This window comes from Danio aesculapii, chromosome 9 (genome assembly GCF_903798145.1).
Source record: "Danio aesculapii chromosome 9, fDanAes4.1, whole genome shotgun sequence".
NCBI classification, from domain to species: Eukaryota; Metazoa; Chordata; class Actinopteri; order Cypriniformes; family Danionidae; genus Danio; species Danio aesculapii.
The window spans coordinates 14699622-14723762 of record NC_079443.1 but is presented as its reverse complement, the minus strand read 5'-3'; the positions used below and the strand labels follow the sequence as shown (position 1 = coordinate 14723762).

The 24141-nt window shown below is 37.3% G+C and overlaps 1 protein-coding gene across 1 annotated transcript in view; it reads left to right on the top strand.

Moving 5' to 3' along the window:
* Window positions 1-24141, top strand: part of vwa8 (von Willebrand factor A domain containing 8) — a 241414-nt gene that overhangs the window by 158103 nt on the left and 59170 nt on the right. The window contains exon 38 of the mRNA XM_056464990.1: window positions 23582-23690. Within this exon, the coding sequence (XP_056320965.1) occupies window positions 23582-23690 (109 nt within the window). The remainder of the gene's footprint in view (window positions 1-23581; window positions 23691-24141) is intronic.

Below are 24141 nucleotides of genomic sequence, written 5' to 3'. Positions count from 1 at the left end.
TGATGACAGCATACATAATATAACTGGATATTTTTCAAGATACTAGTATTCAGATTACAGTGTGAAGGCTTAATTAGGCAAGTCATTGTATAACAGTAGTTTGTTCTGCAGACAATCAAAAATATATATATATTGCTTAAGGGCGCTAATAATATCGATCTTAAAATAGGTCTCAATGCTTTCATTCTAGCCAAAATAAAACAAATCAGACTTTTTCCAGAAGAAAAATATTATAGGAAATACTGTGAAAATTTCCTTGCTCTGTTAAACATAATTTGGGAAATATGTATTAAAAAAATTCACAGAAGGGCGAATAATTTTGACTTCAACTGTAATCATTTTGTATAACCGTGATTACAATTATGACAAAAATAATCGTGATTATGATTTTTCCCATAATCGAGCAGCCCTAGCAAATGTGACAGGATACACGTTAATATCCACTGCTGTATGGATATGTGGTATGTTAATGTACAAAATAAACATGATTTAATGTCCACAAACGGGTCATGTACCTGCACTATAATCAATAAACTTGTGTGATTTAGGGGATTTTCGTGAGGAGAAGTAAATGCTGCTCTCAGACCCACTCTCCTTGTCAGAGTTTGTGGGTCTGCATTGCCGGTGTGTAAATTAACTGTATTTATGCTAAGTAATGAACTCCCTTTTATAGGCAAACCCTTCCCTCTTTCCACACTTAACACTCCCACACAGCCGGAAACACTCCTTTTCCTAGCTTTTTCAAATCAGAGATGTGAAAGCTCTTGCTCAGACAATTATTTAGTTAGGTTAATTCTGGGTTTGTCCTGGGACATAACAGTACTAATTTATTGTAAAACAAATAAACCAGATTTGTTCAAATAATTTTTATTTATTTTTATTTGTGAGGGTGTTCTCATTTACAATTTGCTGGCCGCTGTACATCATTCTGACTCTGTGTGACAGTTGTGACATGAGTTTGTGTCATGAGAGGAATTTGTGAGATTGACGTCAGCACTGCTCACTGATCCTGCTCCATACATGTCTGTCCTTCTGTACATCTGGATGTATTTATAAAGTGGTCAGCGCAGCGTCAGTGCTGCAGGATATAGATATGATGTGTGTCGGACGGGAAATGAGCTTGACTCACCTCTTACACACACATTACAACCCATATACACAAAATTAAAGCCTTCATGATCTAATATCATCTCAAACCTAATACTATGCACTGTTTGAAGTAAGTTATTAGCAAATAACTATGTTTGGCTAACAATGGATAAGTTTTAAGATCCATATGTGCATTTTATTGCTATCTGTCTGTCTGTCTATCCGTCTATCCATCCATCCATCCATCCATCCAGACTGATGAAATCAAAACTCATCACACCAGGCAACGTTTTTCTAATCTTCTATTGTCCAATTTTGGTAACCCTGTGCGAATTGTAGCCTCAGTTTCCTGTTCTTAGCTGACAGGAGTGGCACCCGGTGTGATCTTATGCTGCTGTAGCCCATCTGCCTGAAGTTTCATTGTGTTGTGCATTCAGAGATGCTCTTCTGCATAGCTCAGTTGTAACAAGTGGCTATTTGAGTTACTGTTGCCTTTCTATCAGCTCAAACCAGTCTGGCCATTCTCCTCTGACCTCTGGTATCAACAAGGCATTTCCACCCATAGAACTGCCGCTCACTGGATATTTTTTTCTTATTCAGACCATTCTCTGTAAACCCTAGAGATGGTTGTGCATGAAAATCCCAGTAGATCAGCATTTCTGAAATACTCAGACCAGCCCGTCTTGCACCAACAACCATGCCACGTTCAAAGTCACTTAAATCACCTTTCTCCCCAATCTGATTCTCACTTTGAACTGCAGCAGATCGTCTTGACCATGTCTACATGCCTGAATGTATTGAGTTGCTGCCATGTGATTGGCTGATTAGAAATTTGCGTTAAAAAGCTGTTGGACAGGTGTACCTAATAAAGGACTGATGAGTGTATCCATCTATTTATGCATGCATGCATGCATACATCCATACTATTTATTAACATGTCTTTAAATTTTACCCAAAAAAATGCTGATTGTACACATAAAGGTGAACTGAAAATGAATATTCAATTTAAAATGTAGTCTGAAAAGACCAATTCATGCTTAATTAACTGTTAAAGAGTCCAGTGTTAAAGTTAAGAGTGTCTGCCTAGTGAGTGAGTAAGTTTAGAAGCATTGATCACCATGTAAGGAGCATGTGAAATGTGTGTGTGCTAATGTGACATGTGACATAGATTGTAACAGGAGCTGGTCATGTGATTGCAGGTCATCTCTTGACATGGATGCCTCCGTGTCAGTACTGTACCGTCATGTGTCTTCTTCTCTTTTATGTAGAGTCTGGAATTTAAGCCTCTCAGTAAATGATTGAAGACATTGCACAGCTTTCTTTGCAGTTAGTACATTCATTTTACTAGTGGATTTTACTGCTCCCTTTTACACATTCAAAGAAACTTATCTTCTTCTTTTTTCTGATCATAGGGAGTTTTCTTAAAAGGGGTCATGAATTAAGAGATCAGAATTCCCTTGATCTTTTGATATATTATAAAATATCCTGTAAGCTTCAGAGCTAGTTTAGAGTTAGTATAAACTTAGTATAGACATCTATCCCCAAAATGTTGTAGAATGTGCCATTTTTATTACATAATTGTGAAGGTAAACGCCTCCTCCACTGTTTAGCTCCACTCACTGATTTCCTCTTGTTAAATAAAGTGAGAGAAACTCAATCTACACACCAATAAAACATTAAAAATGGCTCTGAAAACAACAAGACATTGTTTAGTGCCAAGTTGTGAAATAAAACAGCTCTCCATTTAATCCCAACATTAGGAAAAAGTGGATGAACCATTTTTTATGAATTACGAGACCATGTCAAGAAGAACTTGATCTTTTGTTTCATTCATTTTGAATGCAGAATACGATTTTGAATGGAAAGTTGTGACATACATGGAATTTGTGCTCTGCAACTTACCCATCCAAGTGCACACACACCATAAACACAAACCCAGAGCATTGGGCAGCTATTGCTGCATCGGCCAGAAAGCAGTTGGGGGTAGTGTGAGTGCTGTTTAGTCAATCAAACTACCTATAATCCTTGCGGGAATCGAAACTGTGCCTTTCCAATACATACACTGGACGAAAAACCCACATCATTGCGCCATGTCTTTTCTATGAGTTCGCAAACACCAGCAGCACCATTTGGTCTGTCGGCAGCAAATAGCAAACAATGTAAAGATGTGATGCGCTGTGGTGCCACTTGTTATGAAACTGTTCTTTTCTCTCAGCTGCTATCAGGGTACATGTGAGCAACGTGTAACATTTACAATCCTACTTACGGCTGTTCAAAACGTCAGTCAGCCTTTTCAAACTTCTTTTAGCCCTTAAACAAAAACAAAAAAGAACTTACGCCTGTTTCACACTGCAAGCGAAAGCAGTGCGTTAGCAGAGCGTGCGCAGCTCGTATGGAGAGCAGAAGCAGCACACAGGCGTTTGCCTTTCACACCAGCTGCGTCTGCAGCTCTTCGGCAGCTGCTGCAGAGATCAATGTATCTCTATCTATTCTATCTAGTTACTTATCTCTATATACAAATACACTTTTTAAAAAAAACTTTTCATCTGCACCAAGGCTCGCGGCAACCTCCTCCTATGCTGTTTCTTTAACCTGCAAGTCTTTATTTTACAAATTCTATGGATCATACAGTACTGTATGCTTTTCAAGCTCTATGATGAGTGCCATTCATGTCTGGTGCGCTCAGAAGACAATCGCCTGTGATATCATGTCAATTGGTTTTTGATTGTCAGGTTGTTGTAGGCCTAGTTATATTATTTATACAAAATAGTTATAATGATATTTATACATGATCAAACTAGTGTTACTTTCTCTGCTTCAGTAATGTCCAACGGTAGAGTAACAGTTCGTGCAAAGGATGAGACGGACAAAAGTAATCAATGCATGCCCTTCTTTTACTTATTTTTCGTGTTGTCAGGTTCACAGTGCAAACAGCTCCTGTGGAATAACTTGAGTGAACATAAAACAAAGCTGAATAAAGCTTCAATCCTCTGCTTCAGCTGCACAGCACACGCCAAGCTCACATCATCCAGCATGCTTGTCGAACTACACAACCCACAATACAATCCGCTATGAACTACAATCTCCCATAAATAAATAGTTTGGGCCGAAATAAATGTTTGTTGCAGTTTTTTGAAGAAATGAACATAAACCTTCTAGTTACCTCCAAACAGTGTGAGCTCTATTTTAATGATCTAGAACGAATCCACTTTTGCTATTTTAAGGACGGAAAAATACACTTTGCACCACGGTGCATGGTCTAACAGAGTTGTGCCTATTCCAACGCAATCTCACGGCAATTCGTAACTTTTTAATTTAGTGGCTAATTCGTACGATCTAATTCGAACAATTTAGTACAATTTGCTCATGCCCCAATGACGGTTGGGTTTAGGGCCGGGGTTAGGTGCCACGCCTCCTTTTTAAAATCGTACAATGTTGTACGACTGAACTCGTATGAATTAGCCACTAAACTGACAAAACGTAAAATACGTTTTCTTGTGAGATCAGGCTGGCCTATTCTCTTAATGAGTTATGGGTGTGTTTTGAGAATAAACCAATTAGAGTCTCATCTCCCATTCCCTTTAAGAGTCAGTTGTGTAGCGCCATGGTGCATTTGCTATTTACAGACTTTGTAAGTGGAAAAACTGAACGCTTCACTAGTGAGAAAACTGTTAAACAGACCATCTGCGGTGTGAGGATAAAGAACGAGCCTCCTCCAATCTGCCTCTTTCTCTCTTTCGTGGAGAAAGGAAACAGTGTTAGCCTACATATTAAATTTAGTTTAAGCAGAAAGACTTGTTTCAAAACAATTTCTAAATTCAGTTCTAATTTCCAGCAAAGTAATAAATGAACAATAATAACGAAGTGTGGTCAAACAACTGAGTTATATTCAAATACACATTTTTATGCGCCATATGGTCCAAAAACTTGACAGGGGGACAAATCTAAGCTTGTTTTTAATTAAACAAATATAAATATGTATTTAATAAATAATACTACTAATAATAACATTATACAAAAGCAAGTTGCCATGAATAAACTGAAAAAAGCTCCTCAACATGAAGGCATGGAGGCAGTGGTTTTTATATTAGGTAGAAAGTAATAATATTTTAATCCTTTAATTATTTTTCATTTGTAAAGATATTTGCGTATTGCTGTACATCCTGTGTGTATTAAGCAATGTGTAAGCATTTAAGGCACACAATTAATGTGGTCTGCGCTGGATTTTAGAACAGCTTTTAGTTGGTCAATGGCTTGATCTATTTCAGTTCCTCAAAATAGCAACGTGCCAACAATGTGCCTTAACACACCTCTTTTCTAGACCAGAACACCCATGAGTCCACAAAATGGCACAAATGGATTTGCTAATTAAACAACATGGTGCAAAACGGGAAAACTAGGGTTGCATTTGACTGAAAATAGCAACACATCACACCAAACGCATCTTGCACCTTATTGTGCTGCGTGAATGGTAAGGCCCTGTTGTTTGTTCGTCAGATTATTTGTAAAATAATTTGTCTTTTGACATCAGCCTGTAATAACTTACTAACCAAAAAGTAGGAAAGTAACTAAAGCAACAGGTTTTAAGACAGTTAAATTTATCTCACGGTAAATTTTAGATGGTATAAACCATCTAATGTTTGAGCCAACAGTTTCTAAAAAGGCAATGCTCGTCTTCAAACAGTTGTATCATATTATAGATTTTCCTATTCTTCTGATGTATTGTTGTTGTACAGCTGCAGGATGTGTAAAGCAGAATTGTAAAACCTGTGAGTACAAGTGAAATGTTGCTGATGTAATGAAGGGGTTTGTGGTCCTGGTGGGCCTCCTGTGGTCAGCACTAGTCCAGCGTGTCTGGCTGCATTGTCCTGCTCTCTGCGTGGGTCTGCTGGTGAACACAGTGGCCTCTCAGCAAACAGCCTGGGACATTTCATTTAAGATACAAACTCAAAATATGGGCATTCTTCACATTCCAGCCCGGGCTCCTGCTCTGCCCACTGGCCCGCCAGAAGGGCAGTGTGGCACTCATCCAAGACATAGGCCTATACTTCTGTCTGGAGACGAATACACACAGACTGTCAGATCTCTTACAGGACAACACTGGATGTGTTCAAATACTTTTTTTTACTAACTGATATTTTGAGATTATGAGATAGCATGTTGTTCAGTAGAGCATAATCCTATAGCAAAAACTCAAAGCCCCAATGCATTTAAGGTGAAGTTGTTGTTTTTTCTTTACTGAAGCTGAACTATGTTAAGGGAGCTTTAGGTGTATTGTCCTCAGATTTACTACTCCAGCCTGAAGTGAAAATCTTGTCCAAGACCTCGGTCGGTTCTAATGATTGGCCTAGGTTATGTTTACATGTGTACTAAGCCAGGAAGATTAGCATGAAAACATAATTTAAAAAAAAAAACATTGAGAATGGAAAGTTGTGCATGACATGTTTAAATATGTTCACTTGAACACCAATACTCTGATTTTAGTATGATTAAGACAATACTCTGATTAAGAGTCTACCTTGCTAACAAGGGATGCTCCGGCCAGAGATTGTGGGAAAAAGGAGTCAGGAAACTGTCAAACTTTTAACATTAATAAATAAATAAAAACAAAACAAACCTTAATGGGACTAAAGTTATAATCAAACTTGGGATGCTCTGATCGATCGGCCAGAGATCACGGAAAAGAATCAGGAAACTGGCAAACGAATAAATGTTAATAAATAAATAAAAACAAAACAAACCTTTATGAGACTAAAGTTATAATCGGGATGCTCCGATCAATCAGCCGGAGATCACGGGAAAAAGGAGTCAGGAAACTGGCAAATGTTTAAACGTTAATAAAAACAAAACAGACCTTAATGAGACTAAAGTTATAATCAAACTAGGGATGCTCCAATCGATCGACTGAAGATTGGTATTGGCCGATAATCACATTTAATTACTCGGTCGGTACATGCCAATCTGGCCAATATTATGAACCGATCGCAAGTGTATGTTTATGAGGTTACAAGGCGAGGAAGATGCATGGGCATGTGAGTGATCACCATGCATGCGTGACAGCAGCTAAAATACTGTATATACAGATGTGGTGTTTATACAGTTTATTGGCGCAGCTCGCGTGAGTCACTTTGTTGCAACCATTGTATATCCATTGTTTTGAACTGTTGTGACACGAGCGGAGCAGTCAGCCACATCTTGTGTCCAACTGTATGAGCTCTCCTGGAAGCTTTGTGAGTCTCCCGCATATTATCTATTATTTTCTGTAAAGGTGCTTCTGTCCACACTAAATGGTTATTAGAGATGTGTTTATTATATGCGGTAATAATAATGTATAGAATTAAATGCAGCACCCTTTGTTTATTCTCTTAGGTAAGGAGAGATATCCACTTAAGTAGCATACTTAGAGGGGAAAATATGCTTTATGAAATGGCAAAGTTACATAAAGCTTGAAGCATCAGAATCGTTACCCGTATCGGCCGATGACCATGACAAGGAAACGGTACTCCGTTTCGGCTGCAAAAATTCTGATTGGAGCATCCCTAAATCAAACTAAATAGGAATCTAATTAAGATGTGGAGTAATCTTTTCTGCTGGAGATATTGTTGTTCTAAAAAACCAAAAAAAAAAAAACTAAAAACATCTTACACGTACCCTAGGAACGGTATAGCAGAAACTTTTGCTGGTTTTAAAACTTTGACTTTTCCAAGCCGTGGTATACATTGAAAACAGTTGTTGTCCCATACCTAGTTTGCACGCATAGTGAGAAATTTTTTCCAGTTGAACTTGTCGCAAAATTAAAAAAGAAACACCCAAATCACATATGGTGCGATGATGAAAACGAACTGTTGTTGTGTGAAACGCCAGAGAAAACTTGCGCTGGTTATGATGTAATTGTTAATTGAACTGTGTACTATAACATGGAAACATGAAAAACAGGAACATGAAAAGAACATTAAAAAAGCAACTCATGTAAACACCTTAACTATATTATTGTCTTATTCAGATTATTAAATCATTCATTCATTCATTTTCAACCGCTTTTCCGGGGCCGGGTCACAGGGGCAGCAGTCTTAGGAGAGAACCCCAGACTAGTCCCTCCAGCGTGTCCTGTGTCTTCCCCGGGGCCTCCTCCCGGTGGGACATGCCTGGAACACCTCTCTAGGTAGGCGTCCAGGAGGCATTCGAAACAGATGCCCGAGCCACCTCAGCTGGCTTCTCTCAATGTGGAGAAGTAGCGGCTCTACTCCGAGCTCCTCCTCATTTCGGCCACTTGTATCCAAGATCTTGTCCTTTCGGTCATGACCCAAAGCTCATGACCATAGGTGAGAGTAGGAACGTAGATTAACCGGCTCAGCTCTTTCTTTAACACAACGGACCGGTACATGGACCGTATCACTGCTGCCGCTGCACTAATCCGCCTGTCAATCTCACGTTCCGTTCTTCCCTCACTCATGAACAAAACCCCAAGATACTTAAACTCCTCCCGAAAATGCTAGAATCTGGAGATGGCAAACCACCATTTTTCGTGACGTGGCCCGGTATGGCGCAGCTGGAGCCCCACCCTGGAGCCAGGGCTGGGGTTGGATCTTGTATGTGGGTGCCTGGTGACCGGGTTTTTTCCCACGGAACCCGGCCGCGCTTAGCCCGAAGGAGCAACATGGGACCATCCCATGACACGACAACCAGATCGTCAGACACAGAAACTTATTCTGATTAAGACAAATAATTTGATTACTGATGTCCATGCAAATGTAGTCAATAGCCCCTTTCACACAATCATACTAGTAAATATACAGAACATTTCCGGACCGACTTTACCGGTAAATTAAAAAAAGCGAATGGATTCACACATCCATTCCAAAATACTGGTAAATTCTGACATCATTAACCAGAAATGACCTCTAAATGGCTGAGCTTGAATTTGTAAACATAGAAGGGGTCTGGTTTTGTTGATGGTTATATTGGATGGAGACATCCAAAGCAGAAGCACAAACCGCAGTTAAATGTTTACACATTTGACTACGTTACAAATCCTCTGGATGGATAAATATTTTGTAAACTTCGGAACACTTTCGCATGTCGATATGTACTTAGTATGTGTGCGTGCTGGTGCTCACCAGCTGCTTCACATGCACATGCGTCAGGCAACTGAAGCAGAGCTTAAAGGTAAACTCACAGCTGTTTATCATGAGCATTTTATCTTTTTTTTTACACAGTTGGCATTAAGAAGGGACATAGAAACATTATCTGACTAACATCTTACAGCTAAATGTGTCTGAAAATGTTCAATTTATTTTCATAAACAGCAGCAATTTTCTGGCAAATTGTAATGTTACAACTTCTCTTTCCAGAAAATTGCTGGAATGAATTTGCAGGTATTTTTAAAAAGGGCCTGTTCACATATAATCTCGTTCTGTAAAATAGCCGATAATATTCCGGAAAGGTCTATATGTGTCAAAGTATAAATGTGTTATAGACATTATATGTCTATAATACGGTTCAAACTCACAGTTCACGAAAAAAAAAATTGTCGGGAAACTGTTGAAAGTTTAAACATTAATAAAGTTAATAAATAAAGTCAAAACAAACAACCCCTCATGCACCGCTGTTGCCTAAACAAAAACTGAATACAAAACAAAAGCTCCAGACCTGGAGCTCTCCCATCTTCATTTGTTGTCACGCCTCCTTTTCTTCTTCCGCTGCTTCCACGGGACTCAAGACAAGTAGCGCACATGTGACTCTTATCACTGCTCATGTCTCTGGCCTCATTCTAAGTACTATTTTTGCTTAGTCATGTTAACACTTTTAACGCTTTTATGATCATAGTGAGCACAGTAATTGTCCTACATGAAATTTGATAAGAAGGCTAATTTAGAGTCTTGTTGTCCCACATTTACAGTCCTAGTTAGCAATGATGACCCATTTACTGTACTTGTGGTGTGATGCACATACCATAATTGGAGACCTCCAAAAATTGATTTATAATATAAAATTTGACCCCAAAAAGCACTCTGCTGCACACAATATGCGCATCACATTTTACTGAAATGTAACAATGTCATTGCATTGTTATTTAAAAAAAGGATATCTATGTGAACTGAAGAACTAACTAGATGCTACATATATGCACTAAAATCACCAAAAAGACAGAGTGAGAAACAGTGATGATTTTTCCTTTGCTCTCACATATCACATTTTCTCGAAATAATTCAGATTTACATCCATTTTGAGAGTGACTTTAGAGTCCAAGTGCTTTGTGGGGTTTCTGCAGTTTGTATTTAACTGTAGTGGTATGTACACTTGTGGCATATCAGTATGTTAAAGATGTGTAATCATTAACAGCACTGTGAAAGACTGGCTATTGTTCGTGTAGCCCATAAGGTAAAACTAACACTAGCATATTGTTTTAGCACTAGCAGATTTACCAAGATTACACGGCTGTGACTGAGACGAGTATTTTTATAGACTAGTTTTTCTTTTCATTTGGAGTTTTAAAAAAGTGTGAAATATCTTGTCTGTCTGTAATAGAAGTAGACATTCACATGAAACGCATGGAAAGATGTTTATTTGCTGAAATTCATACTAAAATGTGTTTTATTTGTATCGTGCGAACTATCTTTATAAAGATTTAGTACATGTTGAATATACAGTATACATTGATAAGGGAAAATGTAAATTGTATTAATGCTGTCTGTCTGTCTCAATCTATCTGTCTGTCATTTGCCATTTTATATGTCTGTCTGATAGTATCTATCTATCTCTGTCTATCTCTCTATTTATCTAACTGTCCTGTCTGTCATTTATCTGTCTGTCTGACTGTATCTATTTATCTCTGTCTATCTAAATGTCTGTCTGTCATTTATCTTTCTATCTTTCTGTCATTTGCCATTTTATATATGTCTGTCTGTACAGTACAGGGTTCATACAGCCATGGGAAAACCTGGAAAAGTTTTGGAAAAACAGAAAAACCCACAAGGTTTTTTAAAAGTCATGGAAATTACATTTAGTCATTTAGCAGATGTTTTTGTGCAAAGCGACTTAAGCTGCGGTCAAACTAGAGCTTGTACTTGCGAAATTCGGTCGTATGGCACTGCGATAAGCGGGTGTGGTTTTAAACTATATGATTAGTCATTAATAAAAGTGAGCGATTGCTAGATATTTTAAAGTTCTTATTTTAAATGATCTTCTATTAGTCTAACGCAGTCACGTGACGTGATTTCGCAGGTAAGAATTCACCAAGCTTGAACTTTCAAAAGCAGTGAACTGCAAAACTTGTCGCGCATGCTTGCGTTTCTGGTCTGCTGCATTCACATGCCTATGAATGGAAGTCTATGAAGCGAAAAGTGCAGTGTGATCGCAGCTTTATAATAGAAGTAGTTTTACCTACTATTACCAGTTTAACAAACTATTAACATCAACTAAAATTAGACAAATATCTGAATACTGGAATATAGGTTAAATGCTTTTACTTCTTTTCTAGGCCATAAACATGCTCTCACATCATTAGTGCTGTGTAAGCATGATCTATTTTACATAGATATATAAAAAAATAAAACTAAAGAGATTGTTGCGTGTGTTATGATAGGCTGTAGTAAATTTAAACGTCCATTGTTTTCCTTATGATCTCTTTTCAAACTGTTTTATCTATCCATCCACCCACCTACTACCTATCTGTCTCCTCTGCAATGTCATTGGTGTGTTGTGATGTACATGTCTCATCTTTCTGCTGTTAGGGTTAGATGCCATGTCTCTCTCACACATGCACACACAAATCTCCATGTCATAAACAGAACTGTCACTGATCTTCCTTAGAGATGAGAAGTGCATTTGTGCTTGCCATATTGTCCCCTTGCCCCTCTTCCTTCAGACTAAACAAAGGAAAAAACATCAAATCTCAGAATACATCACTCTGGCTGTGTATAAGGCATCTAAATAGTTCATTAGTAATCAGTTAACTGTCTCTCTAGTCTTAAAATGCATCTAAAGTGCTATGTCTGTGCAAGTCATTGCCAAACGTAGTTAATCTCAAAGTCATGTTCATCATCTGTAAGCTATCTCTCCCTAATAGACACTCTGAAACACCATCTCTTTAGAACACAGTGTAATGAAATGTTGAAAGTCCATAACCTCATATCAGATTGATCCATATGTGTGTTTAGGTGTCAAAAGTGGCTTGAGAATAATCTCACAGTGACAGAAAAGCTCTACAGTTTCTTAACATCCTGTATTAAAAGAGTAGTCATGCACACAAACACTGACTCAGATGTCTAGTAGCACCAGATTAGTTTGAACTGATGTTTTGTCTTTGAATACTTAGACTGGAGGAGTTATCTTATGTTGGAGCAAATCCAGAATTGAAGATGCTGAGTCTCCTGATCTTTATCGTTGGGTTCTGGTTATCTTTCTACTCTATTTAAAAGGGAAAGCTAAACAGAAAAGTGAAAAATTTGTGGATTAGCAAGATTTAGCATGTTTTTTTTCTCTTTAATGGAAAACAATGAAGATAATTTATAATATAGTCATGCTCCTTTTATTACTTGCTGTCTGCCAAGATGTACAAAAATAACAGAAATCATCATTAAAAGAGTTGTAATAATAGTTCATACATCTGGTTAGTGTGGGTAGAATGACAAAAACATGCCCACCATACAAAAATAGTCCCAATCAAATCAAAGTTTGCTATGTTTACTTTGCTAGCACACATTGTTAGTCTTAAGGTGAACAGTTGCTTTTTAAATTAATTTATTTTATTGCTAATATTTATCTAAAACTGACCACTTTGTACTGCTCTGGAATGTCAGTCCTTATATGATGATTTTAGTATGAAGACTAGGGTGAAATATGCTTAGCCACGTCTCTACAGCCATTAGTTTGCTGCAAGTGAAAGAAGGAGGAGCACAAAAGTAAAACCCCGCCTTAAACTCAGTATTCCATTTCAGCTAGAATGTCATTATAACGCACGCACGCACGCTTGCACGCACGCACGCACACACGCACACATATACATACATATATATATATATATATATATATATATATATATATATATATATATATATATATATATATATATATATACAGTACATAAATATACTATGCTGCTTTTGTATGGTGTTGGGAATTTTGTATAAAAATTATTATTATTATTTTTATTTCAAATAGACAGATCTTTTTTTCATATGTTAATCAATTTAGGTCAATTGGTGTGTGTAAAATAAAGAATTAATTAAATAAAAATAAACGATAAAGAATTAAAAAAAATTATAATAATAAAAAGCAAGATGCTTTACTGTGTGATAGAATGCAGTGAGTCAATTTAAAAAAAAAAAAAAAAATTGGTGTTCCACTGAAAATAAGACAGACGTCAAATTTTAAATTTATACACTACCGGTCAAAAGTTTGGGGTCATTTTTTTCCCTTTTTTTTTAAATAAGATTATTCTGATCATAAAGGCGCCATTTATTAAATGTAAAAAAAAAAAATTTAAATTGTTAAATATTTATTTATTAAATATTTATCTATATATCAAACATACAAAAGAGAGAGATCAACTTAGAATGTCACTTACCTGTTTTATAATGATTTGTTCAGCTGTAGTTTTGTAGTTTCAGCTGTGAAATTTGCGCTGAGTTTTTTGCCCTAAGGACTTATTATGCGGTCTCTGCCACCATCTTGTGGCGGAACGTCAACCGTCTTTGCTCTGCTCAGAGACAGCCTAATGGCCGTCAACGTGCTGAATCTCAGAAATTATAAATGTTTATCCTTATAAATAAACTGCGTAGTTGCAATCTAAACAACTACATTCTAAAAAAAAACTCAAAAGTACATTGTTGTCCAACAGCTGCAGTATTTGTCAAACTGTTGTGAGTTTATTGATCTGCCGTTGAGTAATACACAAGAATGAAGAGGCTGTATGAGTGCTGTTATTGCAGATTATTGCACTGCTATCAGCCAATCAGATTCGAGAACCAGACAGAACTGTTGTAAAAACTACAGTATATATACTATAGTATATATAGTTAGGCTGAAATTATTCATACCCCATGGGTTTGACAAATTTTTATTATTATTCCTTTTTTAAATTATACAATACATATTAAACATATTTAAAGGTTAATTCATACAATGTCTAAACTTTCACCCTGCATGGCTGAAACCACTAACTGGAACACAAAGGGCAGATCTTTCCTCTTGCTTTTTCCACACGCTCTGTTTATTTCGACTGTTCCTTTCAGTATATGACTTGGCAAAAACATTCTGCTCACCCTTTACTTGTGTACTTCCTTTCGCTATGCAGTTTAAAACAGGAAGTGTCATAAAAAGCTCTGGGACTTTTAGTACAGTGACCTTTCATAACCTTTCCTAGTCATAGCATGCAGGATCATTGCATAATGAGAATTGCCCTTTATATTAATAGAAGAGGAACGTTCTGGAACACTAAGCGTCTGTTCTCTCACAGTCCAACATTAAAAGTCCAGCTGTGCTGCTTTCTCTCCCAAAGACGCAATCACACTTCAAAGTGTTACTCACAGCAAGTATGAAGGCTTCATAGGAAGTTCTAGCAGTTACGATCAGACTGTATTTTGCGCTCCGCTAGAAGTGTGTGGGGGTCATGAGAAAGGCACAACCCTCGGGATGGGTGCGTGGGTATTAAAGAGAGGCCCAGTGCTTTATGACATTAATGGACTGTGTGAAGGAAGATGAGAGGAGGGAGAGAAAACCACTAAAAAGGTTAGGACACATCTGCACACACAGCCATTATAAAAATTAACCATAGTTAAAAAAAAAAAAAAAACAGGAGCTGCAAACGAACCCTGTTTTGTTACAATTTTGGAATATAATTAGCTTATGTAGTACTTGTTGCAATTATTCATTCATTCATTTTCTTTTCGGCTTAGTCCTTTTATTAATGTGGGGTTGCCACAGTGGAATGAACCGCCAACTTATCCAGCATATGTTTTATGCAGCGGATGCCCTTCCAGCTGCAACCCATCACTGGGAAACATCCATACACACTCACATTCACAAACATACACTACAACCAATTTATCTTACCCAATTCCCCTATACCACATGTCTTTGGACTTGTGGGGGAAACCGGAGCACCTGGAAGAAACCCACGCGAACACTGGGAGAACATGCAAACTCCACACAGAAATGCCAACTGACCCAGCTGAGGCTCGAACCAGCGACCTTCTTGCTGTGAGGCGATTGTGCTACCCACTGCACCACTGTGACGCCCCAGCTTGTTGCTATTATTATTATTATTATTATTATTATTATTATTATTGTCATTGTTATTATTAATGATGTCCTTTTTACCGTCATTATTACTATCATGACATTACTATCATTGTTGTCACTCTTTACCACTGACGTATTTTGCTTCATTTATTGATGTGTACTTAATTACTCCCAGGGCCATTTATATCGAAGTTATATTTAGCCGCACCATACTGGTGTTTCGTAACATCTAGTTTTAATATGAGGTGAGTTGTCAGCCCGACGCTCAACCCCCAACCTGGAAGACCAGGACATACTGTACACTACAGACAATTTAGCTTATGCAATTCACCTACAGTACATGTCTTTGGGGGAAACCGGAGGAAACCCAAACCAACATGGGGAGAACATGCAAACTTCACACAGAAATGCCAACTGACCCAGCCGGGGCTCGAACCAGCGACCTTCTTGCTGTGAGGCGACAGCGATACCCATTGCGCCACCCTGTCGCTTTTTTTTGATATGTGTATCCAGGGCCGGCCCAAGCCTTCAGGGGGCCCTAAGCAGGATTTTAGTTGGGGCCCCCTTGGTGCAAACAATGTGACAAATTATCGTTGATCCTTAATTATTCGCACACTGTAAATTTAAAACATGCATTATTGATTTTATTTGCTGTAGTTGTGTTACTTAAATCATAAAATATGTTTAAAGACAATTCCAAATATTATACTGCAGAAACAACTGCCTATTGATCCCACTTTTTATATGACTACTTGCCACAAAACTAAACAATTAGACACAAAACATTAACCTAAGCTGTAATTAATGTTGACAGAAACAGAAACAGTTGGAAGTAGCCAATAGCATACTTATTACTATTATTATTCAGTCACAAAACGCTGCCAAACAGTCAAAAATAGTGACAATAAAAAAAATTTTTTTAAAATGGATAAATGTTAACATAAATGCATGTTGTAGTTCAAATAGCTTAAAACTATTTACTTCAAATTAAATCAGGAAGCATTTTGTAGACACATTCGCATATAGCATATTACTAAATATCTAGAGAAAAAAAATTCAGTTTTCATAAATAATTATAAATTAAGTGAATTTTTTTTCTGTAAAGTGAACAAATTAATCTGCCAATGAGATAAGTAAAATAATCTTATTTAAAACCAAAAACAATATTCTTTTATTTACCCTAATTGGCAGATTATTGAGCTTTTTTTATGAAAAAAAGAAACGCACATAATTTTGACTAAAAATCTGTCTAGAAAATGTTTATTGGTTAAATTTTTTTTAGATATTTGGACTAGACAAAAAAAGAAAGAAAATCATTTTTGCAGTGTATTTACCATCCATAGTTAATGGCTGTGTAATAAGAAATTTGAAACAAATGTATAAATCAGAAGCTTATTTTTTATCACCAAGTTTATGAAGCGTTTTGCTGCTGTGCCGTGCACTGTTGCTTCACGATATCAGTGATTCTGCAATAAATCAACAGAAAACCAATCACAAATATTCCATGAAAAAATGCATCAAAAATGAAAAAAAATTTATAAAAAAATGCAAAAAGGAAAAAATGCATTAAACGGTTGATTCATTTCTTTTAATGACAGCATGTTTCTAAAATTGCAACAATGTAAAACAAGCGCACAGCTGTCAAACAACTTCACAATGCTGATGTGCAAAGAGCAGGTCGTGATTGAAAATCAGTCATCTCTATCATAGCAGCAGAATCTCAATTTTGTGGAATATGCATTTAAGAAAACACTGTCAAAATAGTCAATTATTGCTTTCTAGTTTTCTGTAAACTTTAAACAACTTGATGAACTTATTTTATGAAAACATGGGAAGTTTTTATGCTTAGCCCTGGTTTATTTTGAATAAACAATCATGCAATAAATATTAGTAATATTTTTAATGCATTAATATTTTTTCTTTAACTGATCAGAATGCTCTGAGAGGTGAGAACAGACTCCTCTGATCGCGTATGAAGTTTTCAGCAGTGGAGAACATCAGTTATTTACTCATCTATTTAAAAAGATTTTTTAATTACCCTAATATTTTTAGCCAAAATACCATCTACAAGACTTTGCCAAAATCTGTAAGGGTTAAATAAACGCAAGGCCTTTTAAAATTTATGTTCATCCCCTATTGATATCTTTATCTAATACATATTTTGGCGGAATTAAAATGTTTGAGCACATTTGTCACAGCACTGCCCGCCGGCACGCGCGAGCGATATAGCGAAGTGAAAGCGCGTCTGTGAGGAAGAAACTAGCGGAAAATTCGGGGGAGCTGGATGTCTGAAACACAAATACCTTGGTCCAGCTTGGACAGAAGAATATCCGTATGCCTGAGATTTCCAGCATTGCAATGGCTCACCTGTCAGCGGTTTACATGACGCCGGTGTGTCTCTGATGATCTGCTGTTATGGGAAGCGCCTGGTGGTGGCTGGGTGTACTGTATCTAAAGCGGTAATCTGTTGCAGTCAGTGTGAAAGACTGATTAATTAATTCATATCTTTTGTAAATTTCGATAAGTATCGATACGTGGCGCCAGAATATGTATCGCGGCCGGAAATAACATGATAAATGGGCATATGTTTTGCCCCACTTCTTATCCATAACCCAACAAACAAACATAAAATGAAATTCACTCATTCATTTCGTGCACTCTTGGGGGCCCCCTGGTGGCCACGGGGCCCTAAGCAGCCGCTTAGTTCGCTTATGCCTTGGGCCGGCTCTGTGTGTATCAAAAAACTCTTTATGTACTCCAACCTGTCCAACCTCCAACCTGGAGTACTCTTTATGTACTCCAACCTGTCTACCCAGTTACCTTTACATGCGCACACACACACACACACACACACACACACACACACACACACACACACACACACACACACACACACAGACACAGACACACACGCATACACACACACACACACACACACACACACACACTCATGCACACACCTGCCAGTACCTGAATGTTTTGTTGTTTTTTTATGTTCTTTGCTTTTCTTCTTCTTTTTCTTCCATTTGTATGTGATCCCAATTTGTGTACCTCTTGCATAATAATATATGATATATATAAATAAATGATTAAAAAAAATAATAATAATATTTATTTTATTCAAACGTTCAGTTGTGGTCTGAATACATGTCCTTATACTACAGGGCTCGAAATTGCAACCATTTTGGTCGCATGAGCGCCCGAAATTTAATCCATGCGCCCTCATAATATATTTGGGAGCATTTGTGTGTCTGAATATAATGAACAGGGAGATTTTGTTACTGCAGGAAATACAAACGGCTGAAGAGTGAAAAGTGCACAGGTTTGCAAACCTCACCTAAAGTTATAATAATAATAATGGCGCAGATGACAGCGATCATGACATGAGGTAAATGTTGATCCGCCAGCTGAGATCAATCGAGTGTTTTCGGAGAAGGTGCCCGAATCTTGATGCGTTGCATTCACCGCGTGTTCAGCGCAAATGTCCGCTAAATATAAAATCTAACACTGTACACATCATCGCCAAAGAAACTCACCTTTACTAAGTTTACACTGAAACTACGGCTCATAACAAAGAGCGGAATTACGCTGGTGGTCATCATGAGAATCCTGCTCTGTCTGCTCATAAATTGGTGCGGCTGACTCGCCTGCTTTATTCCACCAACACAGAGAAATGAAGATCAGCTCATAACGAGACTGAGCATTTACAATGAACAAAACCAAAACTTTTAAAGAGTGATAGAAGTGAGACTTTCTTTTGTCCGTTCTTCCTTGAGATGTTTTTTATTTTGCTATTGAAAGTAATTCCATGATATTATGCCGTCACCGTTCAAAAGATAGAAACATTCATTTTCATAAGGCCCCATATTTAATGCGGTTTCGTTTTTAAACGCATAGGTTTTGTTACGCCATCCGTCCTATAGGAGTTTTGGATTTTGTGTATTCATGTTTGTGAAAAACACTTAATAGTGGAGACCCCTTCCCCCTTCTCATAACCAAAAGCTTGTCTGTCAGGTGTTAAATAGACATGTTAAATCATGTCTATTTAAGTGTCTTTAATATGGTGTATAGATTATTATGCGTTATTGAAACATCAAGGGGGACGCAGCAAAGTCACTTATGAATTAAAATTGTATTATTTTAAGCAATTTTATTATTTTATGCAACAGCCTTACATTTAAAACGGAAACTTGACGGCGATTATAATCAAAAAGAACTCAGCCTATAAGGCTAGATGTTTTCTTTCCCTTATTTATTAATTTATTTGTTCATGTGTTTGGCGCATGTAACTCGTGTGCCATCGGAAAACTAGTGTAATGACGGCAAGCCATCTTTCCCAGACTCGGGGCAAAGTCCTGCCTCTCCTTTCACTCCGTCCCGAAGCCCCAGCTGGACCTCCTGGCATCCTCTGCGTAAAACATATGCTGGATAAGTTGACGGTTCATTCCGCTGTGGCAATTACAGACTAATAAAGGGACTAAGCCAAAAGAAAATGAATGACGAATGAATGAATGAATAAATAAATAATAATAATAAAATAAAAATAAGGTAATAATCTTTACACACAGATGCCGCGTAAGTGGCCTTTTTTAATTTAGAGATGGTACATTTGAATTGCCTCTGCCACTTCTTCCCCCACCTCAAACCTGAAAGTTGAAGAGAGAACTATATTCTTTGAATAAAACTATTGAGCTATAAAGGGAAAAAACGCAGAAGAAATTTGCCATTATATTAATTTTAGCACAGCTGCCAGTCATTTTCACATTCGTTTTTCAGTTAGGGATTAATATTAAAGTAGCCTAGTAAAAATGTCTATACTATAATATTATAATTTGTTATATCCATTATTATTATTATTATTATTATTATTATTATTATTATTATTATTATTAAAGCTATACAATTGACAAAACGCAGAACCCTTAAAAAAATTTGCTTTCATTTTGACATAGCTAAAGCACACGTTTAAAGTTATGTAAAAAAACATCCCATTCTACAGCAGCAGTCAAGTTAGGACACTTAAAAATGCCTTTTGCGTTTGAAGATGATCGACCTGCGAAGTTATGTTTACAGTGTTATAAAAGAAAAAGGTAGGCTATTTAGTGCGTGTGGATTTACCATAGACAGGCTTTCTGTTTGATAATGCCTAAAAATTTAACTAAGTAACACATTAATTTTAGCAACTATTTTTAAATGGCATTTAAAATTTTAATTCATTTTTTAATTTAATTTAACATTTAAATATAATTTAATTTAAAACATTTATTTTTTCCTCGCTGATTTTGGTTGGGTAATAAAGCGTGATGACTCAGATATGATCTAGTTTAGCTTGCATGTGTGGGCATATTTTGACGTCTTTACCTAAAACTTTAAACATTTATAATATTTAAAATAAAACGGAAAGAAATAAGGAGACTAACATAATTTAAACCACTTATTTTTGCTTAAACCACCTTCAGAAAGTTTTGCCAGCTGTGGTAGAGCGCAACGGAGGCTCCACTGGAATGTAGCAGATGTGTTAAAACTTGGTATTATTTATTAATATGTTATTAATGTGTTTTTGTGTTCCTCGTCTTGTACGTCGCCGTGTTATTGTGCGTTAACGTCGCGTTTATCTGTCCATGTGCGCATATAGTCGAACATTTCTGCTCGACATCGGTAGAAACAAACTTCACAAGTTAAACTCCGCGGACACTGATGATCTGCGACATCTCGGCTTGCTCCGGATGCCTACCCATCCTCCGACCCCCACCTCACCACCTCGCCCACAATGGAGGCGCTTCAAGCGGCGCGAGAGGAAGCAGAAGAGGGGTAAGCGCGGGGGTATCCGAACAAGGCTAGCGGCTAACCCCCACAAACCCGCTATCCCCTCCATCATTCTAGCTCGCTAAACAACAAACTGGACTACATCCGTCTACTTCGTTCATCACATAAGACTGTAAAGGACTGTTGTGCTTTTGTGTTTACGGAAACTGCACATTAGTGAGCAGCAGACAGCCCACCCTGATGCTTTTCTCATCCTGGCAGGGGACTTTAACCATGCAGACCTAAAGAGTGTGTTTCCAAAAATACAACAACACATAGACTTTCCAACATGGGGCAATAACACAATGGACTTTGTTTACATCACACAGAGAGGAGTTTACAAAGCCTTCCCCCTCCCCCACCTTGGTGGACCACTTAACTGTCATGCTAATGCCTGCTTACAGACCGATCGTTAAAGTCACCAAACCGGTTTGCAAGGAGATACAAGTGTGGCCAGAAGGTTCTTCAGAGGCTTTACAAGACTGCTTCAATACCACAGACTGGGATATGTTCAAACAGGCTGCCACTCAAAAGAGCAAGAGCACCAGCCCCAATCATGTACACCTTCTACAGAGGCACTATTGAGAGCATCTTGACCAGCTGCATCACTGTGTGGTTTGGAACCTGCAATGCATACTTTTTCGCAACCGTGGCAAAGAGGGTATCTTGCTCCGCCGCCTGCATTTCTCGGAAACCAGCTCTACATCGCGGAGCGGCGCGTTCTCAACTACCAAATATGCTGCTCCATTTCTCATCAACGTCTACTATTTATCAGTTTCTCTTTTGTATTTGGCCATTTTTGAAAAGGCCTCTCTGCCATACCTGGCTGGACTAGCTGGGCATTTGCGTTCATGACACCGAGCTGGCTCCGCATTTCATGGGCTGGGTGACATGACCGCAGCTCTGGAGGTTCGACATGTTTGTCCATTTAACACTTATTTTTCTAAACAAGCCCAACAAATAGCTTCATCCTAATTATTGATTCGCCTTTCTCGTTCGCCACGAATCCAAAATGTTTCCAGATTGGCGCTGAGCGAGCATAAGCAGAGCGTAAAACACTGGCTGCAGTCAGTAAACCATTTAACAGATGCCCCGTCTGCAGCCAAACTTTAAAAATGTATAAAGCATATTTTAATCGTTTAACTGATACCATTCATCGGTTACAAACGTGCCCTTTCGGTTATTGCTTAATCGGTTATTTTGAGCATCCCCAACTAAACCGCATGTGAAAGCTCTATTTTTTTTTCTCTCACGGCCGCACGCCGGAGATCCGGCATGGTGCCGAAATACTTTAAGCCCTGGTAAGATCATGTTTATTACTAAGAAAACTAAATCAAAATTATATTTTAATTGAACACATCTGATCACATAAGGTACGCACAGAAAAGTCTGTTTAGTGTTGTGGAAAGGCAAAGCTGAATATCTGTGGTTAAACTGCCACCCAGCGGTCAAAAGCTGCTGGCGCACCAAGTACCGCTGTCGCCGCGGTATGAATGGCGCCATAAGGAACACATTGAAGTAGTAACATCTGTATATCCGCACCTGTAACAAAGAGGTTTTAAAGTCTAAAGACACATCTTTTTTATGAGTTTGCGCACATCAAGCGGTGTCATAAAATTAGAAAACAATGTAAAGATGTGGTGTGCCATGGTGGCACTTCTCATGGACAAGTCTTTTTGCCAGATGTTTATGAAACTGTTCTTCTCTCTCATTTGCCATTGTTGTATTTAGGGGTACATGTGAGCAGCGTTTACAACTCCGCCTTCTGCAGCACGGAGGTGTTAGTGTTTGAAAACTGTATACCATCACTCATCCTTTTCAAACTTATTTTTGACCTCAAACTAAGAATGAAAAAGAACTTCATTTGAAGTATCCTGGTGTGTTCTACCCTGTGAATCTAGTGAATCATTAAATAGGGACTGGATTATTCGAATCAGATAATTTGCTCACTGCAATTTGTGAAACAATTTAGCAGGTTAACTATTAAAAGAATCAGCCCATTCGTAAATTGGACATCCCTAACATGATGTCTTCAGTTTAAAATGAGAAGGAGTGACGTTTTAATAAAATGTGAAGTAAAAAGTATGACATTATGCTCAAAGTAAATGTATTTGAGAAAATAAATACTTGAAACGTACTTGAAATACTTTACCTCTGGGTACAGTACATTACAGTAGTCAATATTTAAAAGTGGATCAAATACTTTCATCAAAGTTTCACACTTTTTGATAACACCCATTGTTGTCTTTGTTAACAATTTTTCAACTTTTGATGATCCATTTCAAATCTTGACTACTGTATATTGTATTTATTTATAGTTACATAACCCTTTCACTGAATATGTGCCACATATGGTAGTTTTTCCACTTGTTTACCCACAAATGAATGTTCAGTTCAAATTTCAACAGAGACCTAGTTTTAAAAGCTTTTTCTTTCCCCTCAGATCACCATTGAGAGAGACAGTGGCCTAGATGTCAGCTCACCCAAACATGGAAAGATTGACGCCAAAAATGCCCCTCATGTAGGGGGAAACCAGTGGGCTGGAGGCACAGGTACAAAAAATGGCATCACGTGCATCCCAAGGATAGTTAGCAATACTCCAAATGTCAAAATAATTAAATACATGAATACATATATTTACACGTTTTTATTTTATGTATTTGTATTTTTTTTTTTCTGTGGTACATTTTCAATATACAAATAATGTCATATTTATATATTGTACAATTTAGTTTGTTTCATAGCTTCATTAATATATATGTATATGTCAATATATATATATATATATATATATATATATATATATATATATATATATATATATATATATATATATATATATATATATGTATATATGTATTGTCCTTATCCAGTTTAAATTGTCGTTCATCCAGTATACTTGTATTAATGTAATAAAATCTAGAGAATATGTTCCAGTAAGCAGTTATATTAATGAAATTTAAAACTCTATATTTATAATGTTAAATGTTCAATTATGTTAAA